Genomic DNA, 21,274 nt, shown 5'->3' on the forward strand with positions numbered 1-21,274 from the left:
GGGTAAGGGGTTAGAGTTATGGGGTTAGAGTTAGAGTTAGGGTTAGGGTTAGGGGTTGGAGTTATGGGGTTAGGGTCAGGGGTTAGAGTTATGGGGTTAGGGTCAGGGGTTAGAGTTATGGGGTTAGGGTTAGGGTTAGAGTTATAGGGTTAGGGTTAGGGTTAGGGTAAGGGGTTAGAGTTATGGGGTTAGGGTTAGGGTTAGGGTTAGAGTTATGGGCTTAGGGTTAGGGGTAGGGTTAGGGTTAGGGTTATACCCTATAATAGGGTTATTATTGGATTAGTGTAAATATGAACTGTGCTTCCTTCTAGACTCAATTTCTGAATTGCTCAAGTTTGCTGATCTTTGACGGTACTCATCAGCAGCATATTTTATCAAGACGCCTAGATAAAACAACTTGCATTTTAAAATGTTTCAATCAAGATCTGTATCTGGGCGAAGCATGTCGTGTTTCCCACCATCCAAAACTGAGTGCAGAATGACATTGGGCGTCTAATTCATTGATCATGGATGGTAGTCTTACAGTATATGGATGAAAACAAGGAAAATGTCTATTTGGGTGGCCTTGAATATACCTTGCTGTCTTCTATGTGTGGGAAATATTTCTTTCAATTGTACGGTTGGAAAGGTCATGATAGGGTGGTTGGTGTCAAGACTTTATCAGGGTTTTTCCCTTTGTATTGGGTTCTGAACTACAAGTCATCTCTTTGAGCTCGTCCCCTTTCTTTTGAGGTGTTATTTGTAACAGTTGAGAACAGATTGTCAGTATATGCAGACAACACTTATCTCTTGGGTATTTTATCTGTACTGAATAAGTGAAGTTATTTTTCAGGATCCTAACCAAATCTTTCAAAGAGTGAGGCTACAAATACTCCATGGTTTCACAAATCATTACACCAAATATGTTAATTCAGCTGTGGTCTCGTCTTCCCAAACTTTCTGCTCTAATAGGCAGTAAACACTCATACAGGGATGGGTTGAAAAAAGCTTATACTTTGTGTCTCTCTGTTCTCTCTCTGTAGACTCAAAACCGGATGAAGCTGATGGCGGACAACTACGAGGACGACCACCTGAAGGTCTCCTCTCCAAACTCAGATCAGCCCAACAATCACAAGCCCTCCCCAGACCAGGTAAGGTCTTCACACAGGACAACATGCCCTCGCACAGGGCTGACCTCCAACCCTGACTTTAAACTAATACAGTCACTCTTTAGTGGATGAAAGCATGCTCTAAAATGAAACAAATTCCTCCTGTTGTTCTTATTAACAATTCTCTGTTCAAGTGAAAGTCTCCTAGCATGGAAGCTTCCAACTTTCATTTATGGATGTTATATTGAGGCTACTCATAAGTTGAAATTTTTTATACTTGTTCAAATTTAAGAATTTTAATTCACAGTCTGCTCTGCATTTACTGTTGGTCTTAACCTTCCTGCTTCGACAAACTAACTTCCTGCTTTCTCCAAACCCACGCTGCGGTTGGACTGAACTAACCAATAGGACGATGAGGAGGGCATTTGGGCCTAGCATACCACATGCCTTCTTTCTCAGTCTCGGTCCGCCATTTTGTACAGAAGGGTGAGCGTCTCTTTTATCTGGATATGAATCACGCCTGGATGTGCCCTTCATTTGTCTTCAATCCTTCTTGAGTTCGTATCATTTTCGAGTTTGTGATGTTGTGATTCTTTCATATCACGCCTTTTTTTGATTCATATCCATTTATGTGAACCCATTTCTTTCATTCTTTCATTGCTCTTGAAGCTCTTCATTTTCCATCAGAGGTTCTTCCTCAGTAGAAACAATCAAATCAACTCTTGAAATCTACGCTTGGTCTTTTCAATATCTCATCTCATACTTCGATTTCAATTCTTCTTCTTTTCCTGATGATCATTATTTCAAGCCTTGAGATTTTGGACTCCATTTTCCCTGTTTGTGTGTGGTTCGATATTTTTCACCCTCCTCTCTTTGGGATATATGTTGTTTTTTCCTTGTGTTTTTTCACTTCCATAATTTCCTTAATAAACAGCTTACTTATAGGTCTTCACTTTGATCACTTGATAAGAGTCCTTTTGAATGCATCACGTGTCTGTCTTTGTGGTTTATCTTCTGTCATGACTTGGTTGAACCCACTCCATGTGTGGGCTATATTCCCAGATCAATGAAAACTTCTTGCTTTCCCGAAATTCTCTTTAAAAGATTTGATGAAAGGAACGTTTTTGCTGTGTGCTTGCCCTTGTTGAGTTTTTTTTCTGTGACACATCAGGCACTTCCTTTATTTTTGGGGCCAAGGGTCCTTAAAGCTGGGATTGGTAGTCAGATTTAGATATACTTTTTGTTATACTGGTTAAAATGATCTTTATGTCCCGATGGCAATCAATACATAATGTGTTTTTAAAAAAGAGTGAAAAAAAGCCGCTATCTACAGCCAGAGTAAACCTGGGAAAACACCAACCAATCCCTGCCCTTAGGAGCCAAATCCTGTCCTGCCGTTCTGCCCGCCTCCTGCGCGTACATTTCATGTTTGTTTGTGTTTTTAACTTTCACTATGATGTTTTGGTGTTTTCTTACTGCTGAGTAAGACATGAGTTGACGTAGTGCAAAACACAAACAATGTGCTGAGGACCGGTTTTGAATCAGTCACCATCATATGGTCGCAAAGCAGCGCGCGCTCGTGCATGTGAGTCGGGGCGTCATTTTGGAGGGGAGGGGGGGGGAGAGGTTAGAGGGAGTCCTGAGGAAATGCTACATTCAAATTCATGCTAGTTTTCCGTGACTACCAACCCTGGCTAATTGCAAATGCAACTGTCAAGTCAAGCAAAAATTAAAAAAAATGCAGTTTTAAATGAATTTCAACATATCTACTGTAGAAAAGGATGTCTTAATTGTTGCCTTTTGAATCTAAATCCACATGTTGAGTATTGTAACATGATAACAACAGTTGGACGTCTGATAAACAACGCTACTGCAAAACTCTAAAAAGTATTTTAAAAATTGTTAAATAAAACATTTTCAGCTTAGTCTCACAATGACAAAACTGTGGTCTTAGATTAATCCACTTACAGGACAGTGAAGGCAGCACCACATATGAGGCACACATGCTCTTTTAACACAGCTCAGTTCCTCCGTTGGGATTTCCTGTCGGGATGCTAAAGCCCAAAGGTTCACTAAGGGATCTAAGTTTGACCCTGGTTATTAATTAGCGGTAGCACCTCCCTGCTGAGAGAGGCAGGCTAGCCAGCACGCTCACTGCTGATACTCAGTCTGTCTCTATGAGCAGCTACACACACACATGTGCAGTATGAACACACCTCTCAGTGTGTCAGGCAGGTAATTCGCTACAGCGCATTACATCAGAACAGTGAGTGATTGTGTCTCTATCAATAAGGGAATTCTGAACTGCTGTTGGAGAATGAAATGCTTCGTAATAAGTGAAGCAGAGAAACACATGAGAGTACTCTGAACACACACCAGGCATTGTTAAGGACATTTTTACAGTATTTTTTTATTTTAATGGATTTCAAAGGTGTAAGATGCATCAGTGACAAAAGACAGGAGAGAGGTGTTAATGTGTGTTTCTATGTGGCTGTTCAGTGGTGAGGTTTACAAGGTTTCTTAGTATTTCAAAATGACTTCATGAATTATGACTCAAAGCTTATACCTGTTATATCGAAGCCAAAAAATATCTGTACATATGAAAGTCCTCTAATGGCAGGGTGACAAATACGTGACATGGCATAACTGAGTTTGGCATGTAAATTATGTATTTGTATAATTATGTTATATAAACTGCATCTAAGTTTCTCTTTAAAGCTCCTGTTAGGACTTGTATAGCTGGTTACCAAACAGACTAGAATTAATATTGGCGTAAATTAAATGAGCTAAAAAAGCAGCCATACCATCTTTATAATGAAAGACTACTTCTTTATTGTCATTTAAAAAACTGGGATAGTGTGACAAAGTTTAACCTGATGTAGCGTAACGTAAGGTAACGTAACGCAATGTAACGCAACTTAACGCAACGTAGTGTAACGTAACGTGGTGCAACTTAGCGTAACGCAACTTAGCGTAACGCAACTTAGTGTATCGCAACGTAACGTAGCGTAAAGTAATGTAGCGTAACGTACATATTGTAACGTAATGTTGCGTTACGTAACGTACCTAGCTAAATACATTTCAGTGTTCTTTTAAAGTCTAAAAATTAGCTTAAAGGTGCCATATCACGCTTTTTTCATCAATATATATTGGTCTAAGAGGTCCCCAAAACATGTCTTTAAAGTTTATGCTCAAAAAAACACTTTGAAATCAGATTTTGGCATGCCTGAAAAGTCCTCTTCTTCATTCCTCCTCAGAACGCTCTGTTTTCCCTCTGACCACGCCCCCTCAGGAAGTGGATGAGCCCTCGGCTCTAATCTAATGTTTACATGTTGGCTGAATATACACGGCTGCTCAGAGATCGCGTTACTTCAACCCTCTGAATCTGATCCTGACGGAGAGGCGCCTGTAGCAGGACCTTTCTGAACGATTGGTCACAGATTTAGTGTTTCTTGTTGTTTTATTTATCAGTATGTAGACGTGTGTCTTGGTACACAGCTACGAACATGTAGCTATGTGGCTATGCTAACTAGCGCTAGCACTTATCCATGATAAATAAAAATCATCCACTAGATCTTCAAATCTGCAGACGGGGAGAGTAAAACCGACCTTTGCCAGAAAGGCAGCAGGACCTTTTATGAAGGATTGGTCACAGATTTAGTGTTTCTTGTTGTTTTATTTGTCAGTATGTAGACGTGTGTCTTGGTACACAGCTACAGCTACAGCTACAGCTACAGCAGTAGCTGTAAACCGACCTTTGTGTTTATTAAGACAGCCTACAACTAGCATGCCTCCCTCCTAAGCTCCTTGTTAGCACACATTTGTGCAGGTAATGAAAAACGGGGGAGGGATTCAGTATTATTTTATACAGTCTATGGGCTGAACAAGCTCCGAGCTCTGACTCCGTGACAGACTGGATATTGTTGTTACGTAACAAAAACACTGAAGTCTGAAACGGCTCGTTTCACACACATTTACAGAAAGGTGTAGAAATCAAAACAGGGGCAGAATGGATTTTTTTCATTCTCGGGGGGTTTGTAGACATGCCAGGGAAACATATTTCAGGTAGAGAACCATTAAAAAGTCAATTTTGCATGATATGTCACCTTTAAATAATGACTGAAGCCAGATCTTGGAGGCTTCAGTCTCTGACCAGCCCGCTTCAGGCAAAGTGCATCATGGGTAATTTGACAGTAAAGGAAATGCATGTGAGAAAAAGATATACCTCATATTGTGCTGCATGGAGGTTTTGTTCTTCTCTTTCTAACTCTGCATAATTGTAATTGTGTGGAAAACCCCAGTACTCACCCACCTGTTTTTTCTTTTGAATTTCCAGAGATTAAAAGAAAGAAAAACATTGACAATAAAGATGCAAGGCCAAGAAACTATTCGGCCTGACTGTTTGGGTTATCAAAACAACATTTCAAGGAAAACATTTAATCTTTATCATGGTGGTCTTGTTTGCTTTTGTATCAAAAAAGAGGCATCCGTATTAATGATTTTTTCTATTTCATAACCAGATCAAGACTCCTCACAGAAGATTTAATAAATTATTTAACTAATTGCTTAGACTAAAATCAATCACTCCCTGTAGTCTGATCAGTTGGCAGTGAAGTAAGAGAAGTAGCAATGTTTCCTCGCTTTACATTACAATCCTACCTCCTCATTTAATGCCATTCCTGTTCCAATGATTTCTTTGCTCGTGTGCATATATGAGAGTCTCCGAGGGATCTGTGGAAAGAGAAAAATCCAGATTTCTCGGTATAATGTGACCATAGAAGATTTTTAAACACGCGGCCAGCGAGTGAGGCGAGCTGAATATCTCTCTTTGGAGTTCTTTTATTAAACCGAACGCGCTGGACGGCAGGCATTGGAGGTTAATAAAGAGGAAACAAACACACACACACACACACACACACACACACACACGAACACACACACACACACACACACACGAACACACACACATACACAGACAGAATGCTGTATAAAATTATGACTCTTCTGGGATAATTTCATACTACAATAAGCCATTGGAAAGCACTGTAGACTTATTAAACGCACACACACTGCATAAGTTGTGTGAAACAATAAAATCACATATGTGCACTTTAATAAAATCACATACATACACTTTAAGAAAATCTAATACATACACTTTAAGAAAATCACATACATACACTTTAAGAAAATCACATATGTACACTTTAATAAAATCACATATGTACACTTTAATAAAATCACATATGTACACTTTGATAAAATCACATACATACACTTTAAGAAAATCACATACATACACTTTAATAAAATCACATATGTTCACTTTAAGAAAATCACATATTTACACTTTAAGAAAATCACATATTTACACTTTAAGAAAATCACATATGTTCACTTTAAGAAAATCACATATGTACACTTTAATAAAATCACATATGTACACTTTAATAAAATCACATATGTACACTTTAATAAAATCACATATGTACACTTTAATCACATATGTACACTTTAATAAAATCACATATGTACACTTTAAGAAAATCACATATGTACACTTTAATAAAATCACATATGTACACTTTAATCACATATGTACACTTTAATAAAATCACATATGTACACTTTAAGAAAATCACATATGTACACTTTAAGAAAATCACATATGTACACTTTAATCACATATGTACACTTTAAGAAAATCACATATGTACACTTTAAGAAAATCACATATGTACACTTTAATCACATATGTACACTTTAATCCAGTATGTACAGTTTAATACAATCTGTTAATCTTAAGACTTTAAATGCCTTCAAAGATCAGTATTTATTGCATATTTGTGTTTTCATAACTGCAACAAATTTAAGCAGATATTTAAATACTTGTTTGTTTAAATTATTTTAATATTTCCTCGAAAGAAAAACATTCCTGTTGTTACTTCTCACGTAAACTCTTCTTTTTATCACCACCGATCTTTCCATCCATTCAGTCTGTTTCTTATTTGTCTCCTACTTGATTCCCAAAGCTCCGCTGCAGGTCTGGAAAGTGTGGCGAGTTTTCTTTCTCTTTTCTTTTTTCTTTCTGACAGAAAAGTCCAGATTAGAAAGTGCGAGTGAACAGCTGTCGAACACATGTTGGTTATTTTTTTTGAGGCCAGATTTTTACGAGATTTGTTCACATATTGTCGTCTATATAAAACACACAACAGAATTGGAGCTGCATCAAAACACACACGCCAGTGGTGTTTTTTGAAATGAAGAGTGTGTCGGATCCCTGCAGCTCTTAACTCCATCATTTTCTCTTTCTTTATACCTCTTTTCTCCTGAGGGAAATGTTCAGTAATGTATTTTGTAATGGACTGTAAACTTCTGGCAGGTCTTTTCTGGAAAATGCTATAACTGGTGCTATTTACAACTCCGATAACGACCATGTATGTCTGAGTGTGTGTGTTTATGTCTTTATGCACTAAAACATAGAGTATATACTGTGTTTGTTTGTGTTAAAATGAGCAGTTGTGAGCCAGGATGGTGGTTTAGCTCAATGGAGAGGCTGTGGAAAAACACCTAAAATAACCCCTAGTTTGTGTGTGTGGGTGTGTGTGTTGTGTTTGTAGTAAATAAGGTGAGGACTCTGAATCAGAAGTGACAGTTTCTTTGATTTACTGTCAGCTCTCATTGTTGCAGCAATGCTGTTGGAGAAGAGCGTGCAATGAGATATTTTTTGTCCCACAAAAAACACCCACATCTCAAGCTTTGATTTATTTGCCAGGATGCTCAAACACATGAAGTTATTGAATAATGAATGTTGCATATATAGAGATAGAGAGTTTTTCATATGTATATTGTGTTTTATTCATTATCAGTGTCCCCAAATCTGCCTCTCTGGAGTTTGTTTTTTCCCTGTTTTGACAGCACAGGCTGGATCAGATTTAAAAATCTGTCAAAGCCGAGTGTTTTGAATGGGTAACACCCCCCTGTTTGGGGGATTTAAATAAGTCAATTTAAATATAACATGGAAGCAATGAGACAGTATCAAACTCACTTTATTTGGTGCAAAAATATGAAATACAAGCAGCAAAACACAACAAGGTGCCACAGTGTCATCAATCAATCAATCAATCTTTATTTGTATAGCGCCAAATCACAACAAACGTTATCTCAAGACGCTTTTACAAACATAGGAGGTCTAGACCACACTATGTCAAATTATGAACAGAGACCCAACACCAAGACAGGGTAAGACTCAGTCTGACCCCACCTTAATCCATCATGAGCATTGCACATCGCAGTATTTAGCTAGTGACAGTGGTGAGGAAAAACTTCCTTTTAACAGGCAGAAACCTCAGGCAGAACCAGACTCATGTTAGACAGCCATCATGCCTCGACTGAGTTGGGTCTGGAAAGACAGATAGAGGGGAGTAAGAGAGAGAGGTGATAGTGATGAGACGAGTCATAGAAGCTGTTGCCGCTGGAGTCCAGCACGTCCGTATCAGCTGGAGTCCAGATCGTCCACAGCAGGAGGACGTCTACGGCAGCTCAGAGGAATCTACGAGACAATGGAGCTCAGGGACTCCAGAAAGGTCTATGGTTAGTAACTTTAATGGGACAGGCAGACTTAAAGTAAGTGATGAGGGGGTTGGGGGGAAGAGGGTGAGCTAGGATCCCAGTGTGTCAGTGTGCCAGTTCCCCCGGCAGTCTAGGCCTATAGCAGCATGACAAAAGCTGGTCCAAGCCTGATCCAGCTCTAACTATAAGCTTTATCAAAAAAGGAAAGTTTTAAGTCTACTCTTAAAAGTGGAGAGGGTGTCTGCCTCCCGGACCCTGACTGGTAGATGATTCCAAAGGAGAGGGGCCTGATAACTGAAGGTTCTACCTCCCACACTACTTTTAGGTACAACTAGCAAGCCTGCATGTTGGGAGCGTAGAGTTCTAGAGGGGTAATAGGGCACTATGAGCTCTTTAAGATACGAGGGTGCCTGATTTTTAAGGGCTTTGTAGGTTAAAAGAAGGATTTTAAATTCTATTCTACATTTTCTTGGGAGCCAGTGTAGAGAAGCTAGCACTGGAGAAATGTGCTCCCTCTTCCTAGTTTTAGTCAATACTCGAGCTGCGGCGTTTTGAACTAGCTGAAGAATCTTTAGAGACTTATTGGGGCAGCCTGATAAGAGGGAGTTACAGTAATCTAACCTGGAGGTAACAAATGCATGGACTAGTTTTTCTGCGTCGCTCTGAGATAGGAAGTGTCTAATTTTAGAAATATTGCGCAAGTGAAAATAGGCTGACCTTGAGATTTGCTGAATTTGGGAATTGAAGGATAAATCTTGATCAAAGATTGAAGAGATTGAAGATATAACTACTTTAATAAAATAATGTCGACATTATTAGCTGAGACACTATTGTCCAAATGATCAATCAGTTTGCAGTTAGCCGTGCTTGGTTTGCACAACCAGTTATCCGGTGTGGCGATGAGCATCAGCATGATTAATTTTCTTTGCACACTAATGTAGTATTATTTCAACAACTACAGACAAATCACGAACAAATATTCATATAAAAGTGACATGATTCGTTCTAACTGAAAATTCCCTTCAAGTCATCAATCCACGCAGCTTGGTGAGCAACTCAATGTGTCTAACCTGTTCATGTAACAGGTTAGACACAACATAACCTGTTCATCTAAGTTGGTTGAAAAAGGGTGAAAAGCATAACAGTCCACTTTAAGTGGCATTTAGGGAGGATTGTAGGAGGAATCAACATTGTAATTCCATCCATGAGTCCTCGTTACGTTTGGTTACATTTTGTTACGTTACGTCACGTGACGTTGATTTGCATTAAATCATGTTACATTACATAAATAGTAATGTAGTCTCAGCTCCTCATCTTCCACCCAACTCACCCTCCCACCTGCTTGCTTGACCACCATGGGGTGGAGAGCCTTCAGCCGCTCGGTCCCCCGCCTCTGGAACTCTCTCCCCCAGGACGTACAAAATTCCACCTCTCCCGCCACCTTCAAATCCCGCCTCAAAACTTACCTTTTCCGCCAAGCTTACTCACTCTAATCTATCTCTTTGGGACTGGTATGACCACCCCCCCTTTCATTTTATTAGTATTGTATTGTTATTCTCTTGTATTTATATATGTTGTAACGTGACATTGAGTGTCCAGAAAGGCGCCTATAAATAAAATCTATTAATATTATAAAGTTATGTTAAGCTATGTGAAGCTATGTCACATTACGCCATGCTATGTTACGTCTTGTTGATTTGCACTACGTTAAGTTACAAAACAATATGTTACATTAAGTTATGTTATGCTGCATTGCGTTGTTACATTACGTTACATTTCTTTACATTGCATTACACTGTGTCATGTTAGACTTCCCTACATTCAGCTATGGTTATTTATGTTAGGCTAGTTGTGTTATGCAATGTCCTGTTATGTACCATTGCGTTACATAATGTTACACTGTCACCTTTTATTACCTTAGGTTACCTTATGTTACTTTATGTTACATTGCATTAAGTTTGGTTATGTAATGGAATATAGTAAATCAATTAAATCAAATACCATTGCAGTAGTAACACAACATTCAATAGTTAGGTATGAGTTACATACTTTATTTACAAAGTGCACTATATTATCCTAACCAAGCTGGATGAATAGACTCTGACCTGAGGCTGCTTATTTTTGTTACTAACTTGACGGTTAAAGAACATCTAGTTTGTCATGTTTTTTAAATTACCACTAATAAGCCGTACTTGACAAGTTGGGAGTGAGAACACGTTGCCACACAAATAAGAAAGTCAGTGTATGTGACTCTGCATTCCGTCTGAACTCAATCCATTAATAAAAAGTCAAAATTTAAGCCGACGCAACACAGATTTTTTCATTTTGTATCTAAACGATAAAAAGAGAATCAGTTGAGTTAGCTGAGATTGAGCACATTTAGAGAGACAAAACAATCTTACTGTGCTCAGTGAGTAAGTTTGTGTGTGTGTGTGTGTGTGTGTGTGTGTGTGTGTGTGTGTGTGTGTGTGTGTGTGTGTGTGTGTGTGTGTGTGTGTGTGTGTGTGTGCGTGCGTGCGCGCGCGCGCGCGCGCGCGTGCGTGCGTGCGTGCGTGCGTGCGTGCGTGCACTGAGTGATGATGAGCATAAAGCACAAGGTGAAGACAGACGGCACTCTGATTGAATACACTTCCCCCATACACACTAACAGCCCTCTTAACATGCTTCCTCGGCACTTAAATTTCTCTTTTCCCCAAGGACAATACTGTGTGTGTGTGTGTGTGTGTGTGTGTGTGTGTGTGCGTGTGTGCGTGCGTGTGTGCGTGCGTGCGTGTGTGTGCATGTGCGTGTTATCTGTGTGTGTGTTTCTCTTGGGGGGTCTTGTCTTGTACCCCCAAAATGTGTGTTAAGCTCCTCATTCCCACGCACGCACACACACACACGCACACACACACACACACACACACACACACACACACACACACACACACACACACACACTGGTCAAGGCAACTGTGAAGCTAATTTTCTTGTGAAATGAGATAATTAGATATGTGTGTTGCTCAATTTTTATCAGTTGAAAACTTAAAGCTGCTGTGAGGAACTTTTGTTTTGTATCGATTCTGGCGCCCCCCTTGTGGACAAAGTGATACCTCTTATCTTTTGTCCTATACATGCAAAAGTAGTGTTTTCAACAAAAGCCTCATCCTGTTCTGTTCAACAGTCAACTTTATCAGGCAATGTGATTATTTTCCATGAAAACAGTCAAATAAAGGCTGTTTCTGAAGCGAGATGTCCATCATCTGGTCTGACACCTACCCCCCCAGGGCGGTTTCAGGCATTAAAAATTACAACAGAGAAGGTGTCAGCATTGCTGCTGATGGACTTGTTTGCTATTGAAGGTTATAAAGAGACATCAGTATCATTTTCAGTCTGTTTCTCAGCCAGTTCAAAACTCCTCACAGGGCCTTTAACAATCCCGATCAAGTCAAACTAAACAAATGAACCAGTTTAGAAGTGATACATTGCTGACAGTTGACTGCAGTTATCCATGAAGTCAGAGCAGCTAAACTCCGCTCAACATGAACAACGTCATCACCCACTGTGTTCACAGGATGGCATACTGGACCCCTTTAGGACGTTTCACCAGGAGGACAACGTCTGCTTAAAACCAGATTGAACAGATACAGCTTTTTATCTTCACACATGCACCCCACCCACCCAGGCAGTGTCAAGAGATTCTCAGGCGTGCAGTGCATGTGTGTAAGAGGCTCAGTTTACTGAAAGAAAGAATGCAGTGTGTTGGCATCCACAATATCTTCTGCTAACAAGCTCACAATGCAATGTCACATTTTATTGTGGTGACAGAGAGTCACACAACAGTAAATAAAGGCTTGTCTAACTCAAACTTATGTCATAAATCTCAGTTAAGTACCAACTAAACACAAATATTGAGTAACTGTGTTTGTAGACAGCCAATCACATGTCAGTACAAACAAACAGGTGATTTGCATTACAGCTAATTAGTCAAATGTGTAAATGTGTAACTGGATTTTTTCGTGCAGTCTGTTGGACCGTGACTCCTGTGACTGAAAGCATGTGGTGCTCACTAAAATATGCAGATTCTTGTCTTTTTACATCCAATTCATATGTAACCAATCGCTCACTATATATTACACGTTATTACCCAAGTACCAACTAAAAGACATCAACAAGTATTGATTTTAAGAAGATTTGATTGATTTAAAAGTGATTAATTCAGGGCGATGCTGGCTGATTTAGACTGGGCAGCCAGCAAAAGACCAAAACTTCTTATGATCAACATCTTGTATTTCTATTTATTTATTTACTTAATTATTTATTTATTTATTTATTTACCACCTATGATTTGATTGTATTGTGATTTATCTTACTTTAATTATTTTATTTTCCTAACTTGGGTTGGGGTTTCAGGGAGTGGGGTGTTGGGAGGGCAGATGTGTGTGTTCGTTTAAAAACAGAAAAAGGCTGTAAACTATTAGACTGTATTAGCTGTACTGGAATGATTTTGCAAAAACAAAATTTAAAAAAAAATGTAAAAAGTGATTTATTCATTCAGTTTAATAAAGTGATCCTTAAGGTTCCACAGTTCTTATCAGCCTACTTGCGAGTCGAACTAACAATGCATTTAACATTTCCATTCATTGAAAGTCAAAACATTGTTTGTGTTATTCCATTTTCATTTCGAACTGATGCTTAAAATGACCACAGGACCTGATTGAGGTCTTCTGCTCAGTAACTCTCCCCTCAAGGTTTTCCTCCTCTCTTCTTTTTGCTCTTGACTGGTCAGCTGTTACCCACAAATCTCAAGATTTTTAGCTCTAAGGATTTTGATTGAACATTGATCCTCAATGTTGTTTACTGAATTAGAATTCTAAGAGAAATAAAGAGTTAAAAATGAAAGAAATTAAACTGTTAAAAGATTTAGTCAGTGTCAACATGCAGAGGTGAAACGAGACAGATTGATTTGATTTGACATGTGGGGTCAGGATGACTCTGGCAAAGCTGTGTTGCCAAGAAATAACACATTGGGTATTGATCAATCAGAATCAAGTATTGAACACAGCTGGGTGATAAATGATTTAAATATGACTTAAAGTATTTAGCCCGTTCATACCATCTCTTTCTCTGTATTTGCTGCTGTGTCCCGTGTTTTTTTTTTCGTACTCTAGTACATTTTATCATGCATCAATCTTCTTTCCTTTCCAACTCCATCTGTCGTTGTTGTTGTTCTATTTTTCTGATCAATTAACTGAATCCTTCTCTTCTTTTCCTCTCAGATTCTCTCTCCTCTCCTGGACCTCAATCAGAATCGCAGTAAACTGAAGCTGTACATCAGTCACCTGACCTCACTGTGTCAGGAGCGAGACCCAATCATACTTCAGGACTTTGCCCCGCCCCCTGCCTATCACCGCTCTGACTCCGCCTCTTGGCAAACGCAGCTGCACAGCATGACGCAGGAACAGGTGAGACAATTCAGTGTGTGAATTTAGGTTGGGGGGGGGGGGCACAAAAAGTGGCGACATTTGTCAGTTTTCAGTTCAGTGTCTGAAGGCTTCCTGCATGCTGCTGCACACATGATGACGTCTGTTAGCTTGTGTGATTGTTCTCCCTGTGTGTGTGTTTGTCTGAAGCACTGTGGAGGTGTGTGTAGGAGTCGGGCACTCACTGGTTCAGTTGGCAGCTTTTTGGCGCTGCCTTTGACATTAATGAAAAAGATTTACTCCAACGGGTCACCTGACGACAAGCTCCTGGCTGCAAAACAAAATCTTTTTCAGACGTTTTATTTTACGGGGAGTAAACTCTGCTCAGAGATTTTGGCAGCAGGAGGAGAGTTAGTTCATGTATGGAGCAAGAAGTGGAGAAAAGAGTTTATTTATTTTACTGTTGAGAGAGAGAGTAGGAGGAGAGCAAAGGAAAGGGAAATGAGGATAAAGAAAGAGAAGGTGAGGCTTCGGGAAAGATTAAGAAAGATTAGATAACTGGATCACTTTGCTGCAACTCCACTGTCATGGCAACCAGTAATGTTTTCACATACTTAGTATAAACAGTATATCATTAATTTTAAATATTTTGTGGTTGTCTATGGCTTTCTCTGTCTCCCTCACTGTCTATTTCGCCATATTGAAAACATATCAGGCGATACATGCTCACTACATGTGGTATACATTGAAAACTGTAACTCTAGACACACACACACTTACAGAGCAATGTGACAGAGTGTGTGGTTAGGGTACGGCAGGACTAGTTTCCTACAGTCCTTGTGAAAGCCCTATTGTACGTCTTAATGCATGGAAATATATATGTTTAGCATGAGTGCTTTAGATAGCATGGCACAGCATGGTATGGTGTCACTTTAAATAAACTTTAGACACACTGAATTAGTTTGTCGTTTAATCGCTGGATACGTTTAAAGCACTGAGAAATGGTCTGTGCCAAATTCTTAGACAGATAATTACTACATGTATTTTTAACCGTTAGGGTGTCCTCAGTGGCCTTAGATGCACATTTTAGAAAAACTCTGAGTGAAAAACTGAATTTGCGACACGCTGTGAAAGCTTCTCTAACAAGGTTCAATGCTTTTAGACAGCCGGTAAACCATGATTCATTATTATATATCTACCTTATTTTTTATAAATACTCTTAGATATTAAAAACCTTCAAACCAATCTCTGCTCGTGGCCAAATTCAAACCAAAATTCAATAAGAAAGGGATCCTTTAGACTCTTCTTACCTTAGAATGTGATATAGAGATAATAACCTATAGCGATGAGCCACAAAGAGTTCCCAATAAAATATCCCAGGAACCAGTTTGAGTTAATCACCATGATGTGGTTGATGAAGAAGAGCTGAAGGAAAAGTACAAATAACTTGTAGTTCACATTGCCCCTGAACATTTCAACAACTGGTTCAGTGTTTTATATCCCATGCTCCGTAAGTGAGGAAGCTAATCTTATTAAACATTGTGTCAACAGAAGCCATCTGATAGTTCCCTCAAAAATGTCCCATGTAGCTACAGAACCACTTATATTATTACTGGGATGCATTTCAGTCAGTGTTTAAGGGCAGGTTGATTTGGTAACTGCCTCTTAATGTTCTGTGGTCAACCTGGCTAACAGTTTTCTTGTGCTATGAGGCGGTTAAAGGATCTGTGCTCTACACTTGGTTGATAACTAAATAGGTCCTTTTCATAACAAAAGCATAAACAAAGATTGTTTTGACTGTCTTTTGCAGCTGCTAGTTAAAATTGATGTTGAAATGATTGCTCTGCATTACCACAAAACTTATGGTAACATGACATAGACGAGGACGGTAGGTTTTTCTTTTGTCCTGTTTAGATTTACAAATCGTGCCCTATGCTTCGGGTTAAGTGTTTGTGTACTTTATATATATATATATATATATATATATATATATATATATATATATGGCAAGCCGTTCAGGAAATTAATATATATGGAATGAAGTCTGAATATATGGATTGAAAGTCTGAATATATTGAATGAAACTTGATATATATGGAATGAAACTTGATATATATGGAATGAAGTCTGAATATATGGAATGAAACTTGATATATATGGAATGAAACTTGATATATATGGAATGAAGTCTGAATATATTGAATGAAACTCGATATATATGGAATGAAGTCTGAATATATTGAATGAAACTTGATATATATGGAATGAAACTTTATATATATGGAATGAAACTCGATATATATGGAATGAAGTCTGAATATATTGAATGAAACTTGATATATATGGAATGAAACTCGATATATATGGAATGAAAGTCTGAATATATTGAATGAAACTTGATATATATGGAATGAAACTCGATATATATGGATTGAAAGTCTGAATATATTGAATGAAACTTGATATATATGGAATGAAACTTGATATATATGGAATGAAGTCTGAATATATGGAATGAAACTTGATATATATGGAATGAAGTCTGAATATATTGAATGAAACTCGATATATATGGAATGAAGTCTGAATATATTGAATGAAACTTGATATATATGGAATGAAGTCTGAATATATTGAATGAAACTTGATATATATGGAATGAAACTCGATATATATGGAATGAAACTCGGAATATATGGAATGAAAATGACGTCATGTATGGCCTGCGCCATCTTGTCTTTCTGGGGTGTGATCATAGGGGTGTGATTTTGTTTTCCGGTTAGACGTAGCTTTTAGTAATGCAACCATGAGGGAGGCACGAGATGTTTTCACTGCAATTTTAATTAATGAAGGGGTTATCAACCCCTTGGGTAATGCATGTGCTGTTTAGTCAATCCGTATAGGAAAGAGGAACCCACCCCTCCTCTCCATTAAGTTGGTTTCATCCAAAAGTGATGATCGGACCGTCTGCACAGACAGACGAGAGGAACACGAAGCAGTGGGCTGCAGAAGCATTTAGGAGGGTAGTAAACAAGTGAAAATACGAAAATATTAAATATCACAGGTTGTACACACTTCTACAAAGGCTAAAGATATTGCCCCTTCTTTATTCAGGTGGTTCAGTCCTCTAGTTCGCTAGCTAACTTTTGTTATGACTTGTGATAATGTAGCATCCTGTTCAATGTTAACAGGTGGAGCTCATACCTGTGTGCATCATCTGACAGTGAGTGAGTGTAATGAAAAAGTACGACCAAATTACCACAGGTTACAGAGGTAGAGGAAAATGTGTCCCCTCAGAAACACTAAAAAGAAGTGCAAAAGGTTATTTTCAGAGAGACATTAATAAAAGATGAGTCTCTTTGATGACAATAAAACAATACGATTATAAGTGGTGTTCAGAGTACTTATTTAAGCTTTCATTCAATATATTCAGACTTCATTCCATATATATCAAGTTTCATTCCATATATTCAGACTTTCATTCCATATATATCGAGTTTCATTCCATATATTCAGACTTTCATTCCATATATATCGAGTTTCATTCCATATATTCAGACTTCATTCCATATATATCGAGTTTCATTCAATATATTCAGACTTTCATTCCATATATATCAAGTTTCATTCCATATATTCAGACTTTCATTCCATATATATCGAGTTTCATTCCATATATTCAGACTTACATTCCATATATATCGAGTTTCATTCCATATATTCAGACTTTCATTCCATATATATCGAGTTTCATTCCATATATTCAGACTTTCATTCCATATATATCGAGTTTCATTCCATATATATCGAGTTTCATTCAATATATTCAGACTTTCATTCAATATATTATTTCCTGAACGGCTTGCCATATATATATATATATATATATATATATATGTATATATATATATATACATACTAGAGAGCAATTAGTGTTAGTTACATGTTTATGTTCATATGCACATTTTGAGAGGAGGTGCATTTATTGTGCATTTAGGTGTTAGTGAGCTAACATCAGTGTAGATTGATTTTATTTGTAAATGTGTCTGGCTCCAATTGGGAGTAACCTGACAACTATGTGATAGAGGCTGTTTTTGAAAGCTCCTACTATACTTTGGCCAAAATTCAGTATGTAGTATGCAGTATGTGAACAAGAGCAAAATCTGCAGTAAGCCAAAATTCCCCGGATGTCGTACTGATTCGGGAAAATGTCTAAGTATGCATCAGACCAGTCTCCCACAATGCACAGCGCTAACGTAGCTTTTTTTCTTTTTTCTTTTTTTTACGGGGCCACTCCGGTTTTAGGATATGTAAAAATCATGAAAATCCATATATACCACTTCTTAACTTTTTAAATTATAAGTGATGCTATAGAAGCAGTTTCACTATCAGCTTGGTCGTTGTTTACTGACGCTTTCCAAAACTGGAAATCCAGCGACGCCTGAACCAGCATACTGCAGAACAGATCGAACGGAACAGTCATACTACATTCTACTTTAAAACCAAGCGGCAACCTCCGGTCTAAAAATATGAGTCAATGCGGAAGTGTTAAAAGCTGCAGTTCATCGAGGATCCGCTTGAGGCTGGCTCCGGAAGTACCGGAAGTCACATACACATGAATGGGGAAAAGACGATCTTTGCAGCATTAATAAACATGTTTACAGCCTGGTACAAAAGATGAGTGTAGTCTGAATAGCTCATTTCTCGATGTCCTCTCACTGTGAGGGGGGTGAATTTTTTTCTAATTCGGCAATTTCAAAGATATTGAGATTACCAGTCTTCCAATGAGAGGCACAGCTGCCTGTGGGAACACTGCAGCTGTTGGCTAGGAGGCTCAAAGCCCGCCTCTTTATGTCACACTGGCTCCACAGAAGCAATATGGCTGCCGCAGCCGATTGGTCTCAAAACAGCTCTTCAGAAACAGATGGGTGACGTCACGGATACTACGTCCATATTTTTTACAGTCTATGTTTAAAACGCGTGGGTAGTATGTAGCAGACCGTTTCGAAAGCAGCCAATGTCTATACACCAAAATCTGCATGTAAGTGCAGATAACAGATCTAGATTTAAAGTTTCAACTTAAGTGAGACATTACCTTAATTTTTTCTTTACTTTTCACAAATCTGCATAAATTTAAAATTTTTACAAACTTAAGACCTGTTATATACAAGTTAATCACAAGACAATTACTTTCTTTAAGTTCTTACCATTGAAGTGAGCCAGTAAACCCTCTATGTTACTATTTACAGTGAAACCAAGACTCAGCAGAAATAGATGAACGGATTCTACTCAGGGGGATGTAAGCACCTAGATTGACAGTCCTTCCAGTAAGAAACACAAAACTGGATTCTCCTTCAAGCATTTAATAAGTTATTGTCTAGAATGGCCCAGTCGCTTTTTAAGCTTGTGTGAAATTATCCTGAAGTTCAAAAGAAATAAGACCAAAAGGAGCTCTTTTAGAGAATGCTTATTGAGTTGTTAGGTTAAAGTTGGGAGATTAAAAAAGCCGTTAATTACACTTTCACTCTACAATTACATACTTGCAAAGCATCAAGGATGCTTCTTTTACCCTGAGGTTTTGGTTTTTGGGTGAAATCTTTTCATTCTTTATATTTTTTATCCACTTCAGCACATTTTCTTCTTTTTTTGACATCACTTTCAAGTATCTTTGTCCCTCTGGTATTTGTTTCTCCTTTTTGTAAAGGATGATGTGAACCTTATATTTCTCTGAAAGTCTCTAAAGGACCGTAAACCATTCTCTTACTTGCCTAATGTCAGTGTAGATGTAAGGGCAAGGGAGTTTTAAATGCAAGGAGTTTATTTTCACTTTTTCCTCTCTGTTTTTAGTGAGATGTTTCCCTTAACAACATCACAGTCTGAATCTTTTGCCTCTCCTTGCCTCTCGGTCCAAACCCACTTGTACCCGGGCTGTGCCACTTGGCGCCACAAGTCTGCGTTAGACCCCGACCCTGCCTACACACAATCGCCAGACGCACACTGCCCGTCTTTCATTCAGGCCCGTGTTTCTCATTTTCCTTCATCATGTGTCACCATCACCCTGGCTGACCCTCTTAATGCGCACACACGCGCTCACACACAGACTCCCTCCAGACGGCCATGTTCCAGTGTGCCAGCCTCGCTCCTCTGTCTTGTGGTGAGTGCATGTGTGTTTTACAAGCCTCTCCCTGGCTCTGTTAAAATGCCTGGCACTCTGTAAAGCCATTAGGATCATACTAAAATAGCATGTAAAACACACATGGTCAGACACACAAACACACACAGAGGAACCTACGAATATCACGCCCACACATGCATTAACATCAAGGTATAACAATCATGAAAGACCACTGGAGTCAGCTTCTGTAACCAGATTAAACATTTTACCAATACTGCTCTGCTAAGCTGGAGTTAGAGCCAAAAAAGAAGCCTGTCTAATGTTTGAGGAAAAGGGTGGTGGGTGAGAACAAACCAGTCTTTAGGGTTTATCAACTGGGCAACTCCCTCTTCAGATAACTGGTTGCATTAAGAGCAAGAAACTATGAAAGAGCCAGTTTCTGGCTTCACAGGACTAACTCCCTGCTTTTTTGTGCTAAAAGGAAAATCAATCATGCTTCTGTACACGGAAACTGTAAGCTGGATTTAAAATAATGCAAATATGCAAATGTGCAAATATAAAAAAAAGATACACACAATGTATTTGTTAGGATTTGATGTTTAAAAAATACAAAACAACTATCGATACACTTTCAAAACATAAAAACAAGAAGTGTCTTATTTTTAAAGTGTTGTTTTCTCAATGTGCTTTGGGTGGTACCTCAACAGCAAAAATATTTGAAAAATACAAACAAAAGACTGCTAAATAAAAGATAATATCTTAAGTAAACAAACAAAGCACTGCATCAGATCGCTGAATTTAAGCAAAATGCATGTTATAATGTTTCGGTCCATCATGGGGCCTGGTTTGAGAGCCTTTTAAACAAATCTTGCTTAATTCTGATATATAATATTTATTCAGGTTCAGATGTAACCTCAGAAATGTACTCCGAAGTCCCAAACTGAAGTAATCTTATGGCTTTAGAGACAGCATTGCAGCAGAGCACCATACTGGCTCAAAGTGAAATATCTAACTAATCTTTAGATGACTAAGAAATTAATTTTGGTCCTTTATGCATTTAGAATAATCCTAATAACTTTGATGATTCCATTCCTTAT

General features: G+C 38.4%; 1 protein-coding gene across 2 annotated transcripts in view; it reads left to right on the plus strand.

Moving 5' to 3' along the window:
• LOC117805359 (ELKS/Rab6-interacting/CAST family member 1-like) overlaps window positions 1–21,274 on the plus strand; it is a 216,451-nt gene that overhangs the window by 174,507 nt on the left and 20,670 nt on the right. For both annotated transcript variants that reach the window (XM_034674050.1, XM_034674051.1), the window contains 2 exons: window positions 1,023–1,130; window positions 13,919–14,104. In XM_034674050.1, the coding sequence (XP_034529941.1) occupies window positions 1,023–1,130; window positions 13,919–14,104 (294 nt within the window). The remainder of the gene's footprint in view (window positions 1–1,022; window positions 1,131–13,918; window positions 14,105–21,274) is intronic.

The sequence above is a fragment of the Notolabrus celidotus genome, chromosome 21 (genome assembly GCF_009762535.1).
Source record: "Notolabrus celidotus isolate fNotCel1 chromosome 21, fNotCel1.pri, whole genome shotgun sequence".
Classification (NCBI taxonomy): domain Eukaryota; kingdom Metazoa; phylum Chordata; class Actinopteri; order Labriformes; family Labridae; genus Notolabrus; species Notolabrus celidotus.